This window comes from Leucoraja erinacea, chromosome 18 (genome assembly GCF_028641065.1).
Source record: "Leucoraja erinacea ecotype New England chromosome 18, Leri_hhj_1, whole genome shotgun sequence".
NCBI lineage: Eukaryota > Metazoa > Chordata > Chondrichthyes > Rajiformes > Rajidae > Leucoraja > Leucoraja erinaceus.
The window spans coordinates 27,027,392-27,048,663 of record NC_073394.1 but is presented as its reverse complement, the minus strand read 5'-3'; the positions used below and the strand labels follow the sequence as shown (position 1 = coordinate 27,048,663).

Here is a 21,272-nt window from a genome sequence, read left to right as displayed (position 1 = left end):
TAGGGCAGCATGGTGGTGCAGCGGCCGAGTTGCTGCCTTACAGCGCCAGGGACCTGGGTTCATTCCTGACTACGGGTGCTGTCTGTACGGAGTTTGTACGTTCTCCCCGAGACCGCGTGGGTTTTCCCCGGGTGCTTCGGTTTCAACCCACATTCCAAAGACATACAGGTTTGTAGGTTAATTGGCATCCATAAAAGATTGTAAATTGTCCCTCGCTTGTGCATGGATATCACTGGTCGGCACGGATTCGGTGGGTCGAAGGGCCTGTTTCCACACTGTATCTTTGAACTCTAAACTAAACTAAACTAAACTCTATTCCTTGGATAGTTTATGTCCACCCGAATGAGGAGGAAAATGGAGCCCTTGGTTTAATGATCCAACTGAATGAGGTCATCTTCCGATCCTCTCAATAACAGCCCTTGATGAGCATTGGACCCTGTGCACTGTGTTGCGAGAGCATTTCCACTGGCATGAGTGGGGCAGGTAGTTTTTTATTCTGCAGAAAGAGAAATCCTGAGCTAACTCAGCGGGTCGGGCAGCTTCTCTGGAGAACATGGATAGGTGAAGTTTTGGGTCAGGCCCCTTCAGACTCAACATAGATAGGTGAGATTTTGGGTCGAAATCCTTCTGTAGCGTTTCCATGTCCTCCAGAGCTGCTGCCTGATCTGTGGAGTTACTCCAGCATTTTGTGTCTATTTGTGCTATAAACCAGCAACTGCAGTTCCTTGTTATTACATTTTAGTTCATGATTCTGTGTTGCTCACTCAATATAATTGTGTGGCTTGTACTGTACCAATTGTCCACTGAGGAGTTAAACTGGGTAATGTGTTAATAATATCCTGAATCATGTACAGCCATATTACTTGCTTTTCCTAAAGATTTTTATTTTAAGCATCCAAATTCTTGTCAGAACTTTATCAGTCTCCCTGTAGTTAATTGTATTTCACTACTAAGTGCCATTTTGGCATTATAATGTGCTTCCACTGCAGTCTTTTCCAGCTTGTATCCTAATGAAAAAGAATGTAGCTACATCCACAAGCAATGACCTTTTTGTGATGTCACATTGTTCCTCATAAGTCATGTAGTTCTGGTTTGGAAGACATATCCCTATTCATTCACGCATTTCCAAGAAGGAGTGTGCCTTATGTAAACCATCATTGTCAAGATACTTTACAGCATTTCAGTATCTGTTTGTCAGTTACATTTTATCATTTGGTCACAATATCCCTGGGCTGTTTTGCTCCCTATTATAGTCAGTGAAATCTTACTCTTCCACCGAAACTGGAATTTGGATCCCCTTGCAGTGTCACAAATTATTTGAGGATCTTTGCAATTGGCCCAAGTAGTAAATAGAACTAATTTATTTAGTATCATTCACAGGAGAAAAGATGTTGCCAGAGTGCTCCCTATCAATAAGGCCTGGAAAGAGTGGACGTGGAGAGGATGTTTCCACTAGTGGGAGTGTCTAGGACCAGAAGCTATAGCCTCAGAATAAAAGGGAACGTATCTTTAGAAAGATGATGAGGAAGAATTTCTTTAGTCAGAGGGTGAGGGAATTCATTACCACAGAAGGATGTGGAGGCCAAGTCAATAGATATTTTAATGGCGGAGATTGACATTCCCAATTAGTACGGGGCAATTAATTAGTATTATGGAGTGACAGCAGGAGAATGGGGTTGAGGGGGAAATATAGATCAGCCATGATTGAATGGTGGAGTAGACTTGATGGGCTGAATGGCCTAATTCTGCTCCTGTAACTTCTGAACATGAATAAAAAGACATAAAGTGCTTGGGTCAGTCAGCATCTATGGAGAGTATGGATAGGAAACGTTTGAGGTTGGGCGCTTCTTCAGACTGATTGCAGTGGAGGGGAGAAAGCTGGAAGTGAGCTGGGGAGTAGGACAAAGCCTGGTTAGTGTTGGGTGTAGTCAAGTGGGTTGGTGTGAGGGAGGGATGGGTTGATTGGCAGATGGATGGATAAAGGCCAGCGTTGGGGAAAAAGACAAAAGGCTTTGAGAAAAACAAAGAAAATGTGAAGCCAGAGGAAGGGATGAACATACAGCAAGGGGAAGGGGAAGGCGGTGTGGGATAGTGGGAGAAATGAGTGTGCATCCATTGTTCCGTTTCGGTACATATGACAATAAAACACTTGATCTTGACTCTCTTGATCCTCTGGATGGCAGTGTTGCCCTGACGTGCTTCCCATTTCTCTTTCATAGATTCTTTCTCAATGGTGGGTGGCAGCAGTCTTTTCATATTTATAAAATATATTTATATCTTAAATCACCTTTTTGCCGTTGGTACCTGTTATATTTAGTGCATCATACAGCAAGGTTTTTTTTATTGCTACTGCTGCTAAAATCCTGAAATATATCTTCAATAGTTGCCCCATTGGCAGTGACCCTTTTGCTCACCCACAAATTGTGATGAACCCCCTGTGGTCGCTGGGCTTGTTCATGACTTTGGCTTTTCTGGATGAACCTGTGAGTTCCTCCTCTACTGCCTATGTGGTTGTGTGGGAAATGGATGGCACTTTGACTCTTTGTCAGGGAGTTTGGGTGATTTAAGTGACTCCGAGGCCTGTCTGAACTATGGTGCCTCAAAATTGGATTGCACCCATTTTTGGTGTGCTAAAACATGGCAGCATTGAACACCAATATCCTGAAGCCCCAGCAGAAAAAGAAGTGGAATTGGCCAAAATCCATCGTGAAGTGATTTTGGGATGGTTAGGATGTACGTGATTGCTGAAGCCACCTCACAATTATAGGCGACCCCTGACATTTTGCTACAGAGGATGAGCAAAAAGTAAATGTGGGCGGCACAGTGGCACATCGGTAGAGTTGCTGCCTTACAGTGCCAGAGACCCCAGTTCTGACTGCGGGTGCTGTATGTTCAGAGTTTGTACCTTATTCTTGTGACCACATGGATTTCCTCCGCGTGCTCTGATGTCTGTCCACACTCCAAAAACATGCAGGTTTGTAGGTTAATTGGCTTTGGTAAAATTGTAAATTGTCCTATGTCTGTAGGATAGTGCTAGTGTATGGGGTAATTGCTGGTCGGCGCAGACTCGGTGGGCCGTATCTCTAAAGTGTAAAAGTATAGTCTAAAAGTCTAATCAACCCTGACAGTCATGCTTTACTGCACATTTTTCAGAAATGCACATTTTGACTGCATGGAGGAGAGAGTGCTGACAATAACTCAAAGGTGCATTCAAGTTCTGCTCTCTCTGATGTACGGTAGGAGAAAGGCTTCTTGTCATACAACAGACCAAGAGACATGTCAGGTTCACCGTACATAGAGCTGATATCAGTCAGTCCTCCAGAAGTTAGAATCACCACCGTATGAAGCAATGTGGAAACAAATGTCATGATCCAGCAAAATACATCAAGATGATCAAGAGATGTACATCACTGTTTACATCTGGAGAGAGGTGATCCTTGCAAAACCTTTTGAGGACATCCAAATTTCTCCACTCGTAAGGAAATGAAGACATTTTAGAATGCCATTAAAGTAATTGGAGTGGGTTTATTAAATCATATGTTCCGGACAGGCATTTGTGCCCCCAGGGTCTGCAGTGATTTTATACTACACCTGCCCTATTCCAGTTGATTTTAGTGTACTGTGTTGGTATCAGTAGATGCTAGTGTGAAGAAGGTCACTTGGTTTTCATTTGCAGAATTTTAATTTACATGCCTCTCGTAAAAATCCCCTCTCTGCTTGGGAGGATGTTGAATACTGTGTGGGCAACGCCTTCTCTTCCACTGGGGGATGAAGCAGGGACCACCATCCTCTGGCATTTGTTGTTCCTCCAGCTGTTCAGTCTGTACCCCGCGTCCCTCCTCACTGGATCTTTTGGCTGCCCCTCTCCCTGCACTCATAAAAAGTGCGGAAGTGACCTCTGCACTTGCCGTGTATTATAAGGAACCCTTCAGGCAACAAAATCGTATTGTGAAGAAATTGTGGCACTAACCTGGTACTTGTACGACTCTTGATGTTCAGCTGCTGTGATCAGAGAAGACATTGGCACGAGGGAAGACGGCATTAACCCCTTGAACCCCAGGGTCCATTCAGGCAGTGCCTACTGCTGACAATCCCAGGCAATACAGTCTCCCTCAGGATGAAAGAGTTCAGTTTGTCCTGGGAATATATTCTCAAGGTGGAAAGTCATCTTGTAACCCACACACACTTCTGCACATTGAGGAAGAGCAAACTTTAATTGTTCATAAAAAGGTCCTGTTTAGTTAAGACGAGGTCATATGAGTGCAGTCAGCAATTGCCTGCCTCTCTTGGCAGCCACCAATGCTGGGAAATCCCAGTGCCTGGGACACCACCAGTCCCTCACCAAAATCATAGTAGATTAAATACTTCATTTGCCAATAAAGTGTGTGGAAATTCTTCTGATGCAAAAGTAAGCAGCAAATAGGATACAGTCTGCTCTAGTCACTCGGACCTATCTTGCAGTTGGTAAGACAAGAGACCGTGACTTCCACAGAGAGACACTGGTTTGAGAGTGTAGCTAAAGTTCTGCCCACTGAATATCCCATTTGATGAATAGCTCAGCCTGCAAATTTATTACTCATCAGTGAGGTCTTGGTAGAATGTTGTGTCTCTCGTTTCATAAGGAGTGGGGTCTTTGCTAAAGTGCATGCCTTGCGTTCTGCTCCTAGGTCCCCGATTTAACCTGAATGGCCTTAACATAGAAAATAGGTGCAGGAGTAGGCCATTCGGCCCTTCGAGCCTGCACCGCCATTCAATATGATCATGACTGATCATCCAACTCGGTATCCTGTACCTGCCTTCTCTCCATACCCCCTGATCCCTTTAACCACAAGGGCCACATCTAACTCCCTCTTAAATATAGCCAATGAACTGGCCTCAACTACCTTCTGTGTCAGAGAGTTCCAGAGATTCACCACTCTCTGTGTGAAAATTTTTTTTCTCATCTTGGTCCTAAAGGATTTCCCCTTTATCCTTAAACTGTGACCCCTTGTCCTGGACTTCCCCAACATCGGGAACAATCTTCCTGCATCTAACTTGTCCAACCCCTTAAGAATTTTGTAAGTTTCTATAAGAGTCTTATGATGGTCTTATGATGAGCATATGTCGGCACTGGACCAGTACTTGTTGGAGTATAGAAGAATGAGGGGGACCTCATTGAAACTTACCGAATAGTGACAGGGCTGGATAGAGTGAATGCAGAGAGGATGTTTCCATTGGTGGAGGAGTCTAGGACCAGAGGGCATAGCCTCAGAATAAAAGGACGTACCTTTAGAAAGATGAGGAGGAATTCCTTTAGTCAGACGGTGGTGAATCTGTGGAATTCATTGCTGTGGAGGCCAAGTTATTGGCTATTTTTAGGGTGCATATTGACAGATTGGTGATTAATACGGGTTATGGGAAGAAGGCAGGTGAATGGGGTTGAGACGGACAGTTGTAGCAGTCTGTGGACTTATGTTTAGGTTTATCATTGTTATGTCATTGTCATGCATTGAAAAGCTTTGTTTTGGAAACTCTTCAAATAGATCAGATAACACTACACTTAAATACAATCAAGTAAAACTCTACTATAATAGATTGAGCAAAGGAAAAGATACAGAGTGCAGAATATAGTACTCAACTTTGTAGCACATCAGATGCATAGACAAAGTCCAACGTTCACAATGGGGCAGAGGTGAATTGGGCAGTACCCTAATTTATGGAAGGATCATTTGGAAGCCTAATATCAGAGGGGAAGAAGGTGTTCATGAGTCAGTTGGATGCGCGTACGCTTTCAAGCTTGTGTGCCATCTGCCAGACGGGAGCAGAGAGAGGGAGGAGTGATCGGGGCATGACAAGTCTTTGATTATGTTGGCTGGTTTTGTGAGGTGGTGTAGGTTGAATGTGTCACTTACGAAGGTGCCAGTCAAGTCTTCTTGTGTTACCAGGGTGTTCTTATAACTTGTGAAAAATGTAATGGATTAGCATGATGTTTTCCTCATTCTGTTGTGTGGTGACTTTTGAGCTTGCCCGTAATGCTGTGGGCAGAAATCGGAGTGTCATTTCAAAATGATATAATCTGTGTGCCTGACACTGGGAAAGTGCCAGGCATGTAATGTGAACAGTGATCAGAAGTGTTCAGTTAAGCAAGAGCATCTATGGAGCGAAGGAGATAGGCAACGTTTCAGGCCGAAACCCTTCTTCAGTCTGAAGAAGGGTTTTGGCCCGAAACGTTGCCTATCCCCTTCGCTCCATAGATGCTGCTACACCCGTTGAGTTTCTCCAGCATTTTTGTGTACCTTCGATTTTCCAGCATCTGCAGTTCCTTCTTAAACAAATGTTCAGTTAAGCATCTGGCTCTGTTTAATCTGGACACTATCTCCAGTGTCACCAACTGTGATTTTGTAAAAACATTTGAAAAGTGTTCAAGAATTGGGTGTAAGATGATCCATTCTCTAATGCTGGGATGCCAGCTCTGGGATTAGTGAAGATTCTTTCTCATCCTCCATTAACAAATTCAATGACACTTTCAATGTTATCTTACTGCCACATGTACCTAGGTACAGTGAAATGCTTTGTTTTGCGTACAACCCAGTAAAATCACATGGCAGACCTCACCTGGGCAATACACAAGTGTCGCCACGTTTCTGGCGCTGACAAAGTTACAAAAGTTCACCGAACCGTCCTCTCTTTTAGTAATCAAACTCTGTTTTCAGCTTTGTCTCCTATTCCCCAATTCAAAAAAAAAACGTGGCACTTCTTTTGTTTGGCAACTGTGAAATAAAGGAAAATGAATACATTTTATAAACAACGATGGACTTGCCAGTTCTTAGTTGTTTTTATACTTATGGAGCTGGTTATCTGTTGCTGTGTGAATAACTGATACTATCCAATTAAGTGCTTGGCACTTCCAGTGCAGCTCACTGGACAGAATGTGAGAAAGAGCTTCTTATTCAAAACTGTGACAAATAGGGAAATACAAATTTTACATTTCATCCTTCCAACTCATTGCGGTAGACCCACGAAGCAACTGTTATAAGTTTCATGTTAACATGAAACTTAATATTCGCCACGTCCACAGTTTAATTTGCACTACTTTTTCCAAGCTTTAATTCCACTGGGCTAACTGACACATCATATTTTAATGACTGGAATTATTTGCCTACTGTATAATCGTTCTGAACCCATACCATAGTAGTTTAATTGCTTTGACTACATCTTGATTGGAATCAAAGCACAATGGCAGTGTAGTGTATTGACCATTAGACCTATCATTTTAATGTGCAGAATTATCCAATGCTTATAAAGAATTAAATATGAATGGAGCATTTTTAAAGAATTAAATATGTACGTTTTGATCTGTCTCATAGTACTAGTCGACTTGTACCAGGGTATGATCGTTCTCATGTATAGTAAGATTTGACTGAATTGTATGCAAAGAACGATTTCCACTGTGCATAGCTACATGTGACAATAAAGTACCATTGAACATAACAGATTTTGCAGATTTGACAATCCTGTACATTTTCTGTTCAAGTGTTAAACCTTTACTATCTATCTTTTTAATTGTATTTTTCAATTTTTTAGTTGAATGTGTTAGAATTGTCGATATTTGCCCAGATTGGTCTTCATATACATTCTGTATCAGTAAAGATACTTGATTCAATTTTAAGATATTTAAATAAAGTTGTATAAATAGTTGTATAAAAAGTTGTATGATGGTGCAACGGTCGAGTTGCTTCCTCACAGTGCCGGACACCCGAGTTGCATCCTGACTACGGTTGCTGTCTGTATGGAGTTTGTGCGTTCTCCCCATGACCTACATAAATGTTGGTATGTTAATTGGCCTTGGTAAAAATTGTAAATTGTCCTTAGTGTGTAGGATAGTGTTAGTGTACAGGGTTCACTATTCGACGTGGACTCGGTGGGCCAAAGAGCCTGTTTCCACATTGTATCTCTAAATTAAATTAAACTATAAAGTTTTCTTTATATTACTGAGTTGAACTTTTATAATAGAAGTTTAATTTTTCAAAACCATAGAAAATGTGTTAAAATCTGAGAAGGGAATACAATTCTCATTCACAGAATGGCGCTAGGAGTCCCCATGGGCGGCATATTGTTGGTGTGACAACTCTTTGGATTGTAAATGACCTCATTTATTTCCTGGTGTGCCTCTGTAAATAAGCAAATAGTAAATAAAGTATTAAAAATAAATAGAGGATTCATTTTTGATGTGGATTTACTTATCTACGAGTATCAGCCTTATCTGTATATAGAGGATTAGTTGTTATGAGAAAATAGCTCTTGGCAAGAAAGCCCAGTTGGCTTTTTGTAGTCTGTTTGGAACTTGGCAACTGTGAGTCAGTATAAATTATGGTAAATTCTCAATTGACCAAACTCAACAACAGGTCTTTCCATTATATTGAGCGTTCGTCGCAGTAGAACAAGGTCTTAGTCAATATCCATGGTCTTGTGGTTTCTGGTTTATGTCCAAGAAAGATAATTGGATATTCTTTTTTAATAGCAGAATTGTGTAGAATGCATCAAGGAAATGTAGGCTGGTGTCACGTGGTTTTTATTGACATAATTTAAAAAATTCATTCATGAAAAGTTGGAACCACAGGCAAGGCCATCATTCAGTGCCCATTTCTAATTGTACTTGAGATGGTGGTGGTGCACTGCCTTTTTGAACTGCTGTTCTTCTGATGGCAGTGTGGGGAAGGAGGTTCCGGGATTTGAACTCCACAATAGTGAAGGAGCAGTGACATGTTTCCATGTCACTGGTGTGTGGTGTGAGATTGGTGTCAATGGTGTGTGACTTGGTGGGAACCCACAGGTGATCTTGTTCCATTGTGCCCAGTATCTGTACCTCCCTTGGCATTGGAGATTGCAGGCTTGGGATGTGCTTTAGTGAAAAACGGTCACACGACTTGTGTATGACGCACACTGCAGGAATGGTTTGCCAGTGGTGGAGGCAAAGATTATTGTGGTTTGTGGGCTGCTTTATTTTGGATGGTAAATTCCTTGACAGGGCTGTGAGTGCAGGATATTCCATAACACTGACTCACCACATTGTACACAGTTTATGATCTGCTGGTGCATCTTTAGAATTATCTGTTGGTTAAGTTATGTTAGCGATGTGAGACTTGGCAATAGTACAGTTGCATGAGGAATCTTGTTGGAGGTGGCCATAGTGTGACATTGGTGGTGCAGCCGTTAAAAGGAAGTGCATATGGGTCTTGTAAGGAGGCATTGTTGAGAGATACAGTACGGAAACAGTCCCTTTGGCGCACCGAGTCCACGCCGTCCAACGACCCCCAGTACACTAGCACTATACTCAGCACTGGGGACAATCTACAATTTTATGCCAATTTGGTCTTTTGTTCCTGGTGTCACCCCTCCACAGCAGGTCCCCCTTTGTTCTGGGTGCCACTCCCCTCCACTCCGGGTTCCCCTTTGTTCTCGGTGCCACTCCCCCCCCCCAGACCCCCTATCGGTGGTTTAGTTGAACCTACCTTCGTCCTCATCGTCGGTTTGTGGTGGGCGTGTTCTCCTCGAGCTCAAGGTCCGTGGCTGGCGAGTCGGGCCTGATTGCCGGGGGTGTCCTGGCACTGGAGCACCAGAGAAAACCCACGCGTTCACGGGGAGAACACACAAACTCCATAAAGACAGCAGCATCTGTAGTCAGGATCAAACCCGGGTCGCTGGCGCTGTAAGGCAACAACTCTACCGCTGTTAGAGCATTGCAAATATCAACCACATGTGTGAAAGGATAATTTGCTTCAAGTCACTTGTTAAGCTCTTCCCTGTTATTTCCTGGCTCTATTCACTTGTCCTTGCCTCCCCTCCGAAAGAAAGCAACTTCTCGCTGTCAATTCTTCTCATTCCATCATTTTATATACAGTACATTCAGAAAGTATTCAGACCCCTCCACTTTTTCCACATTTTGTTACGTTACAGCCTTATTCTAAATTCTTATTTATCCATCTATTTACCCATTTATTTATTTATTTATTTTCTTATTTATTTCGAACAGAATAAAAGAATAAAAAGCAAGTGTGAAACAAAATTCATTTTGTTTTATCATCAATCTACACACAATACCCCATAATAAAAAAGCCAAAACAGATGTTTAGACATTTTTGCAAAGTAATTAAAAATAAATAACTGAAATATCACATTTACATAAGTATTCGGACCCTTCAGACTCAATACTTTGTTGAGGCACCTTTGGCAGCGATTACAGCCTCAAGTCTTCTTGGGTATGACGCTACAAGTGTGGCACACCTGTATTTGGGTAATTTTTTCCATTCTTCTCTGCAGATCCTCTCAAGCTCTGTCAGGTTGGATGGGGAGCATCAATGCACAGCTATTTTCAGGTCCCACCAGAGATGTTCGATCGGATTCAAGTCAGGGCTCTGGCTGGGCCACTCAAGGACATTCACAGACTTGTCACAAAGCCACTCCTGCATTGTCTTGGCTTTGTGCTTAGGGTCGTTGTCATGTTGTACGGTGAACCTCCACCCCAGTCTGAGGTTCAGAACACTCTGGAGCAGGTTTTCATCAAGGATCTCTCTGTACTTTGCTCAGTTCATCTTTCCCTTGATCCTCACTAGTCTCCCAGTTCCTGCTGCTGAAAAACATCCCCACAGCATGATGCTTCACCATAGGCATGGTATTGGCCAGGTGATAAGCGGTGCCTGGTTTCTTCCAGACGTGACTCTTGGCATTCAGGCCAAAGAGTTCAATCTTGGTTTCATCAGATCAGAGAATCTTGGTTCTCATGCATTTTGGCAAACTCCAAGCGGGCTGTCATGTGCCTTTTACTGAGGAGTGGCTTCCGTCTGGCCACTCTACCATAAAGGCCTGATTGGTGGAATGCTGCAGATATAGTTTTCCTTCTGGAATGTTCTCCCATCTCCACAAAGGAACTCTGGAGCTCTGTCAGAGTGACCATCAGGTTCTTGGTCACCTCCCTGACCAAGGCCCTTCTCTCCCCATTGCTCAGTTTGGCCGGGAGGCCAGCTCTATGAAGAGTCCTGGTGGTTTCAAAGTTCTTCCATTTAAGAATGACGGAGGCCACTGTGCTCTTCAGGAAATGCAATGCTGCAAAAATTGTTTCATACCCTTCCCCAGATCTGTGTCCCAACACAATCCTATCTCGGAGGTCTACGGACAATTCCTTCGTCTTCATGGCTTGATTTTTGCTCTGACAGGCACTGTCAACTGTGGGTCCTTATATAGACAGGTGTGTGCCTTTCCAAATCATGTCCAATCAATTTAATTTACCACTGTTGGACTCCAATCAAGTTGTAGAAACATCTCAAGTTTCAATGGAAACAGGATGAACCTAAGCTCAATTTTGAGTGTCACAGCAAAGGGTCTGCATACTAATGCAAATATGATAAAATGATTTCAGTTATTTCTTTTTAATTACTTCGCAAAAATTTCTAAACGCGTGTTTTTGCTTCTTCATTCTGGGGTATTGTGTGTAGGTTGATGATAAAAAAATGAACGTAATCAATTTAAAAATAAGGCTGCAACGTAACAAAATGTGGAAAAAGTGAAGGGTTCTGAACACTTTCTGAATGCACTATATACCTGTCAAATCCTTACCTTGGCCTTTTCTTCAACAACATTAAAATTGTGTTCACTTTGTAATGGAGCAAACCCCGTAACTAATTTGTGCACATTAATGTTTTGCAAGCAGCAATGAATTAATGACCAGATCAATTGTTTTGATGCTGTTTGTTGAGATATATATATATATATATATATATATATATATATATATATTGGCCAGAACACAGGGGAAAACTAATCTGATTTTCAAAAATAGTGCTGTGTGGTTATTTGCATTTATCAAATGAAGAAGTTGGTAGTTCAGTTTTACATCCCATCCCTAAGACTGCCTCTTGAGCAGGGTGGCACTCCCTCACTTCAACTAGTCAAGAGTCAACAGTGTTTTATTGTCATGTGTCCCAGATAGAACAATGACATTCTTAGTTCCTGCAGCATAGATTTTCTCCGGGTGCTCCCGTTTCCTTCTACATTCTAAAGATGTACAGCTTTGAACATTAACTGGTTTCAGTAAGTTATGAAATTGTCTCTAGTGTGTAGGGTAATGTTAGTGTACGGGGTGATCTCTGGTCAGCCCGGACTCAGTGGGATGAAGGGCTTGTTTCCCAGCTGTATCTTTAAAAAAAAACTTTCAATTACTAACTTATGAACTAAACAGAGAATGGCCAATTGTTGCAAACAAATGCACTCATGCTTTTATCACATGCCCATGTAAGTATACTTTCCAGGATTTATCTTTAAGGAGCAAGACGTGTGGCTCTTATTCCCCACCTTCCATTGAGCAGGGCACTGGTTGGTAATATTACCCCTGAATTAATCTAGCACAGATTGCCCGTAGATTCTGCAGTTCAGTCTTTGTGGCTGCATGGAATGCATTTACTCACCAAACCATGAATGCATATTGGATGACCCTATGGAAGTGAGGAGCAATTTTATCACATAAAATAATTGGGATTCTGCTTTGTAAAATGTAAACAGCTAAATTAGGTAACTAACCATACACAACAGTTGCTTACCAGTTGTCTTGGGGAATGTCACACATCTTCAACTGTAATACACTTGCATCTGTTGTTATTTTCCCTCGTCTTCAAGTAGTCACTCCTGCTTTGAGTTTTAATAACATTTAACCTCATGCTATGGCAAGTCTGGGCTTGACTATGGTTATATTTGGCCTGTGGCTTAAGCCTACCTTAAATAGCTGTGCATTTTGAAACCTGTTTTTATATAATTTTGCTCAGGTTTATCTCACAGCATTTTTTTACCCAAAAAGGTGTTCTGAAAGTATCTCTTTTGAAAATATGCAACAAATACTATTCATGCTTTTGGATTCTACTTGAAAATTGGTGGCAAAATCTAATTTTAGTTTTATTGTTAAGTGCTTTAGCAAATGTTACAGGCAGCCATTGATTGTTGGTCTGAGAAAATAAATCCTGTTCCAAAGAATGTCAGGAAATTTCCATTATCTTTCATTGCCAAGCTTCCCCTTAGTGGAGGTCAGGGCTTCTATCATTGGGGCCTATTTCTATGTGGACCTTTAGGCTGAAAATATTTATCGTTCGATCACAGCTAATATCATATCTGTAGCTGCCGTGTATGCTGTTGATAGGGTGAGTTTGCAGGAGTTGCCATTTGCAATTAGATGAGAGATGCTTATGTTGTTGGAGAGACAAAAGAGGACCAGGCTCACTATGAATAAACTACAAGAACGGTGCAATTTTCCTTCTCTTACTTTCATGCAAGGAGCCTCACAGATAGGACAGTGGAGCTGAGAGCGTGGATCAGCTCATGAGATTATGATATTGCTGCAATCATGGAAATGTGGTGAAGGGAACAGCATGACTGGCCGTTCAATTAGATCTAGAATTTCCTGACGTGACAGAGGAGGTGTAAAAGAGAAGCAGGTGTTGCTGTTGACTGTCGTGATCCCTGGACAGAATCGAGGGAGGAGGTATAGGGACAGGTGTTGCATCTCCTGTTGCTGCAAGGAAAGTACCTGGGGAGGGGGTGGTTTGGGTGGGAAGGGATGAGTTAACCAGGGGGTTGCGGAGGGAACGGTCTCAGTGGAAAGGGGTGGAGATTGGAAGATGTGACTAGTGGTGGGATCTTGTTGAAAATGATGAAAATGTCGGAGGATTATGTTTCGCATGCGACAGCTGATGGGCTGAAAGGTGAGGACTAAGGGGACTCTGCCCCTGTTGTGACTAGGGGGAAGGGGGAGCAAGGGCGGAGCTGCGGGATATATGTGTGAGGACCTCACCAATGATAGAGGAAACCCCCATTCCCTAAAGAATGAGGACATCTCAAATGTCCTGGTAGGGTGCGGCATAGACAGAGGAATATTTTAAACCTTAATTTTGTATATTTGTCAGTTTTATGCAGCTGAACTTTACTTGAATTACCTGCGTAATCAAGGACCAGTCTCGTGCTGGTTATTCCCTCTTCTCCTCTCTCCCATCGGGCAGGAGGTACAGAAGTTTGAAAACGCACACCTCCAGATTCCGGAACGGTTTATTCCCAGCTGTAATCAGGCAACTGAATGGTCCTCCCATTAGCTAGAGTGTGGCCCTGAACTCTCATCCACCTAATTGGAGACCTTTGAACTATTTAATCAGACTTTATCAGACTCCAATGTTACATCTTTGCACTAAATGTAGTGCCCTTTATCCTTTACCTAGCACTTGTATTCATGTATTGTCTTTTCTTTGACTGGATATCATGCAAATAAAAGCTTTTACCTTGGATATAAATTAAACTAAACTAATCTAAACTATACTCTCGTTTGCTCCACATTTTCTGACACCCTATTGCTTTATGTGCTTTCCTGTAATTGACATTTCTGCATTATGCATAAATTACTCTATATTCATTTGCATTTCTGTATGCTTCTGTAACACAATTATCACATGCTCAATAGTTGAGTACAGCCTACATGACTGCAAACATGAAAATTTACTGGAATAAATGGGAATCCAGTCTAGAAGCAGACTATGCAATAGCATTAATAATAAAACAGCAGTATAATTAACAGTGTAGTGACATAAATCCACCTCATGTATTATGTATTCAACCCATTCTAATATCGGTACTTCAGCAGGGTGAACGGTTAGTGATTTTTAACTGTTAATGAAGGCTATTTGTCGTTTAAGAAAAAGAAAACAAATATTGCTGTGAAATTTGATTAGCAAATTCCATTCTGTTCGACTGAAATGTCCCTTCCTCATGAATGCATCTGACTGTGGAAGTTACCCGAAACCAATTTGAAGCAGAGACATATCATCAATTACTCATGAATAGAAATTCTTTTGGCAGAATGTACAAGGATTACATATTGTGCTGCACATCCGCTGGTTTACCCAAGTGGCTGTCCAATTCTGAGTTGAACATCTTTTAGGGTAGGCACATGACTTCTTCGCAACCATCATAAATTACGATAGAGACATATTCATTAGGACAGGCAGCTTTCACAATATAGGATAAATACACTAAATTGAATAATTTAGGGCGACACGGTGGCGCAGCAGTAGAATTGCTTCCTTATGCGGCAGAGACCCGGGTGCTATCTGTTTGGAGTTTGTATGTTCTCCACATGACTTGCGTGGGTTTTCTCTGGGTGCTCTGGTTTCCTCCCACACTCCAAAGACATACAAGTTGGTAGGTTAATTGGCTTGGTAAAAGTGTAAATTGCCACTAGTGTGTAGGATAGTGTTGGTGTGCAGGGATCGCTGGTTGACGCAGACTCGGAGGGCCGAAGTGTCTATTTCTGCGCTTTAAATAAATAACTACCAGAAATTGTGCAGAAGTTATTTGTTTTTCTTTTTTGTCTTTATATCATCTTATTCACCCTCAATATGAGTATCAATGATTTTAATCATTGAAACTGCATAACCTTATCGATGATACTTCATTAGCATGTTTTGATCAAAATAAGATACATGCTAAAACTTAAGAACATTTGAAAGGCTGATCAAAAGTATGCCCAAAGAAAAGGTTTTGTATCTTAAAAGGAGGAAGGATGGAAAAAAGTTCTGAAAAGAAATTCCAGCGCATGCGTGCCAGTGTTGGAACGAGTATGTTGGGGATGGGAAAGAAGCCAAACTTAAATGAGTTCAGATATCCAGGTTGTTTATCGGGCTGGAGGGTATGGGGATAGCTGAGTGAGTAGAGGGCAGTGCCAAATGTAGGGGGACAAGCAGAGGATCAAGGGGTGGTAGATAAATAGCACAAATCACATCACAGAGATCAGAGTTTATGAGTGTAGTTATTCTCACTCGCTGTCTTCTTAAAATATGCAACCCCACTTCAATGGTCAATGGTTCTTTATTATTGCAGGTACAAATATAAAGTGAAATTCCTTTTTTGCATTCAGTTCAGTAAAGTATCGCCATTCATAAGCATAATCCCAGATTACTACAAAGTGCATAGAATTAGTCCACTGAGACAGCATGCAAAAGTCACCCAGGTTTTGCCATTGTTTTCAAAGTCCAGTCGGTCTCGGTCGGTCTCGCGCGCTCGGTCTCCTGGAGTGGCGCCTGATCCAGGCGAACTCCAGGCTGTTGCAGGACCTCCAGCCATCGCCTCTGTCCGGTTCGCCTAGCAAACCGTCGTCTCTCTCCTCACCCGGCCACCTTCAGCCTTTGTGCCCTGAATGGAGCACCCCGCAGCCGACCTTGACGGTACGGAAGTTAAGACCATGACTCACTTTCTTACCGGTCTGTGGTCTTGCGTCCGCCATCGCCGGCTCCCTCCATCCTCCTCTTCGCTTCTCCGGTCCTCGGGGGACGAGCAGGGGCTGGGCTCGGCGGCTCCCTCTACAGGCCGCTACAGGCCCGCCGGTCGTCCTGTTTGGCTGCGTCACCCATCGGCCAGTCACTTGTTCCTAACACGAGGACCTTCCTGTTGAAACAGTTGTCATAGGCAGTAACAAATTATGACCAGTGTCCAATCCCACATCTGCCTTGGTTTATCTGCCACTTCCTTTGATGCCAGCTTTATTTGTTCCACTCTTTGTAAACTTGAGATCATTCATTTTGGGAATTGCAAGTGCACTACTGTCCCAGCTGAAAGTGAGTCCCTTTGTGAATTAGTCAACCTCTTATTTGCTGCATTTCTATAACTGTTAGCAATCTTAAAATTAATTATTTTTTAGATTGTTGGCCCCGCATAATTATTTAACATTGCAATTATTTTTTTTTTTATATAGGCTGAAGGTCAGACTTTCAATTTTCCAAACATTTTTCCCGAGAAGGATCAAACTGCTGAATCAGGCTCTCTGGAAGAAATCCAAAATAAGTTCTTGGAAGAAGATAAACAGAAACAGAAAGCAGACCCACGGCGAGGGGGTGTCACTGAATGGTTTGGACTTTGAGAAACACTTCTTTGGAAGTTGAGATCTTTTTCAGAAGAATTATCATTTTTCAGATACTGTTCATTATGAGGGGTAACTCTGTAGACATTATACATTTTGATAACTATTGCTCACCAAAATTCCAGTGATTTGTGTCCATTACTTATAAAGCAGCGGTGTAGTGCTCTGGTACGTAATGGGCTGCGAGTCAGTTTTGATGTCCATTCATTGAAAATCCAGTTCAATATGCACATACTGACCATAAGAGCAGAATTAGGCCATTCAGCCCATCACGTCTGCTCCGCCATTCGATCATGGCTGATCTATTTTTCCCTGTCAATCCCATTCACCCGTAATCTTTGACGCCCTTACTAATCAAGAACCTATCAATCTCCACTTTAAAAATACCCACAGCCGTTATTGGTATTACTGAAGGTAGCTCATGTATGGGTGCTAAACTGAATGTGTATGTAAGTTAATATATCCTGCACCCGACAGTTTATGCTAATTTGTTAAGAGGGCAGACTTGATGTTTGTTGGGGGTTGGAGAGAAGGTACGTGGAAAATAAATCTAATTATTCGAAGACCAACTGTCGTATAAAAGATTATGCCTGCCAAGGAAATTATTGAGTTACTTTTGTAAACTTTTTTTGAGAGAAAATCAAATGCAAGTGTATCTGGTCATTCTTGTTGTAGCAGTTGTCTAAAATATTGAATAAAATTTGAAAGGGCAAATGCACGTGAGTTTCTGCTACATATGAAAAATATAGGGATGAAATGTTTTGTGAACTCCCCGCATGAATTGCAATGTTGACGCGTTCCAATTCCCCAGTGGTGCTGTATATGAATACATGTTTGCTTTCCTCAAAATGCAAATCCCTTATCTCAGGAACCACTCCCGGCGAGCAGCACGGCCAGGGTTGTTCCCGGCGAGCGAGGCCAAGCCTCCCGCTAGGCCCGGCTCACCCACTGCAGACTTTGATGGGATTCACGCGGCAAGTGCGAGGAAAGACTCACGAACAACCGGCGAGAGTGTCGGAGAGTGAGGTGGGCCGTCGAAGAGTGAGGAAGACCATTAAGAATAAAGGGGGACCCGGCGAACGTGGGGGCACGGGTGGTGGGGTACTGAGAATGCAGGTGGAGGTGTTGGGGGGCGGCAGACGCAGAGAATTAAAGGACCAGGCGGTGGGGGGAGGGAGGCTTAAATGAAGGGGGGGACCCGGCAGCAGGTGGGGGTGCTGCCATGTGCAGATACAGTTTGCCCTAATTAAAAGAAAAGTAGGGGGGAGTGGTGAGGGGAGGGGGCTTTTAATTCCTGAGAAATGCAGTTTTGGTGCAATGTCATCTACAGTACCCTCCATAATGTTTGGGACAAAGACCTATCATTTATTTATTTGCCTCTGTACTCCACAATTTTGAGATTTGTAATAGAAAAATTCAAATGTGGTTAAAGCGTCAGATTTTAGTAAAGGCCAATTTTATACATTTTGGTTTCATCATGTGGAAATTACAGCTGTGGTTATACATCGTCCCCCCATTTCAGGGCACCATAATGTTTGGGACACATGGCATCATGGATGTTTGTAATTGCTCAGGTGTGTTTCATTGCCTCCTTGATGCAGGTATAAGGAAGCTCTCAGCACCTAGTCTTTCCTCCAGTCTTTCCATCACTTTTGGAAACTTTTATTGCTGTTGATCAACATGAGGACCAAAGTTGTGCCAATGAAAGTCAAATAAGCCATTATGAGACTGAGAAACTAGAATAAAACTGTTAGACATCAGCCAAACCTTAGGCTTACCAAAATCAACTGTTTGGAACATCATTAAGAAGAAAGAGAGCACTGGTGAGTTTACTAATCGCAAAGGGACTGGCAGGCCAAGGAAGACCTCCACAGCTGATGACAGAAGAATTATCTCTATAATAAAGAAAAATCTCCAAACACTTGTCCAACAGATCAGAAAAACTATTCAGGAGTCAGATGTGGATTTGTCAATGACCACTGTCCGCAGAAGACGTCATGAAAATTTTGTGGACAGATGAGACGAAGATTAACATATCAGAGTGATGGCAAGAGCAAAGTATGGAGGAGAGCAGGAACTGCCCAAGATCCAAAGCACACCACCTCATCTGTGAAACACAGTTGTGGGGGTGTTATGGCCTGGGCATGTATGGCTGCTGAAGGAACTGGCTCACTTTTCTTCATTGATGATACAACTGCTGATGGTAGTAGCATAATGAATTCTGAAGTGTACAGACACATCCTATCTGCTCAAGTTCAAACAAATGCCTCAAAACTCATTGGCCGGTGGTTCATTCTGCAGCAAGATAATGATCTCAAACATACTGCTAAAGCAATCAAAAGAGTTTTTCAAAGCTAAAAAATGGTCAATTCTTGAGTGGCCAAGTCAATCAAGATCTGAACATAATTGAGCATGCCTTTTATATGCTGTAGAGAAAACTGAAGGGGACTAGCCCCCAAAACAAGCATAAGCTAAAGATAAGCTTCAGGCCTGGCAGAGCATCAGCAGAGAAGACACCCAGCAACTGGTGATGTCCATGAATCACAGACTTCAAGCAGTCATTGCATGCAAAGGATATGCAACAAAGTACTAAACATCACATTGCTATGTCCCAAACATTATGATGCCCTGAAATGGGGGGACTATGTGTAAACACAGCTGTAATTTCTGCATGGTGAAACCAAAATTTATATAAATTGCTTTTATTAAAATCTGAGAATGTTTAACCACATGTGATTTTTTTTTTTCTATTACAAATCTCAAATTGTGGAGTCCAGAGGCGAATAAATAAATGATGGATCTTTGTCCCCAAACATTATGGAGGGCACTGTGTATGGTGTGAGTGAGTGTTCAGTCTGAAGAAGGATCTTGACCCGAAACGTCACCCATTCCTTCCCTCCAGAGATGCTGCCTGTCCCGTTGAGTTACTCCAGCATTTTGTGTCGATTTTTGGTTTAAACCAGCATCTGCAGTTCCTTCCTACACATTTCTACGGAGATGCTGCCTAACGTGCTGAAGTACTCCATCACTCGATGTCTTTTTTAGTTTTAGGAAAATAGCTGTTTCAGAACCTGGTGCTGTGTGTCTTTAAACCCACAGCCCCACATATTGTATTTAAATCTGTGTCAAAGTTCCCACAGCACTATTCTGCAGGAGAATCTGAGAAAATAAAATCCCCAATGTCCTGGGTCACTATCTATTCTTCAATTGTCATGCGTAAAAAGATTATTTGGTCGTTGTCTTATCACTTGCGTGCCAATTGCCTCGTGTTCTGTACATTAAACAGTGGCCATCGGTCAGAATTACCTCAGGAGCTGTAAAGTGCTTTGGGCCATTCTGAGATCATGATAAACACACAAAAAAAAAAGGAATCTCTTTCTTGCCTTCACACTTACGTGAAGGTTTGAACACTGGTGCCAGCTTGTGATGGATGGATGGTCTTTTCCTATCAATAAACTTCAAGGTAGTTCAGCAGTTTAAAATGTGGTTTTGCTATTATTTTGCTGGCAGTTTGTTATGACAGACTCCCTTGAATGAGTTTTCAGGATTCTACTGCATGTCTTGCATTGATGCGGCACAAATACTTGTCTTCCTTCGACCTTAAAAAAACACTTGTAAATTGGGCAGAACTTCAGTCAGTGGAAAGCAATGTGTGATTAAATATTAAATGTAGATTTACCCAAAACTGAACCACAGGAGTTTCCAGTGAAGATTATTTTTTTGTGCTGTGTTTAACAGCGTATTGAAAAATACATTATATCAGTTTAAAGAACCTGACATATAGCATTCAATATGTGTAGCAAGGACCCTCAGATGCAGGTTTATACAGAAGATAGACACAAAATGCTGAAGTAACTCAGCGGGTCGGGCAGCATCTCTGAAGGAATAGATGAAGCTTTATGTCAGAACCCTTCTTCAGACCACTAACATTCAAAAAAGTTTTAATAGGAGGCTGAGTGCCAGCATCTCCAATGATAATTTTTTTTGAGATGATTAGGTTTTATTTTGACGACGTTTACTGTAATATAGTTAATGACTCATGCAGCCTTCCATTGGCTTATCAAAGATTTGAAACATTTTTTACATGGCTGACATGATTGCTGGCTGCATCATCCGCAACTGCTAGAATTCCCAAACACCCTTAATTAGGAATGAAAGACCAGTGAGTAATTGTGAAGTGATTAATATAGTCCGTTGCCAAGGAGACACACAAACATGCACTATAATAGATCATGGTGACTGTCTCCTCTCATTACAAAGGATTCTCTCTTATCAGTTCTCCCATGTTTGGACCACCGCAGCAGCTACCAAATCTGACCATATGGGTTATGTTATAGTTTTGAGTGTGGTA

The 21,272-nt window shown here is 42.1% G+C and overlaps 1 protein-coding gene across 4 annotated transcripts in view; it reads left to right on the top strand.

The window, feature by feature from the left end:
• Positions 1-17,636, top strand: part of mrpl23 (mitochondrial ribosomal protein L23) — a 41,647-nt gene extending 24,011 nt beyond the window's left edge. For 3 of the 4 annotated variants that reach the window (XM_055649674.1, XM_055649673.1, XM_055649677.1), the window contains exon 5: positions 16,757-17,636. In XM_055649674.1, coding sequence (XP_055505649.1) covers positions 16,757-16,921 — 165 coding nt within the window. In that variant the 3' untranslated portion in view covers positions 16,922-17,636. Of the gene's footprint in view, positions 1-327; positions 429-16,756 lie in introns of those variants that run through there. The other variant, XM_055649675.1, reaches the window with a different exon arrangement.
• Positions 17,637-21,272: the final 3,636 nt, after the last annotated feature.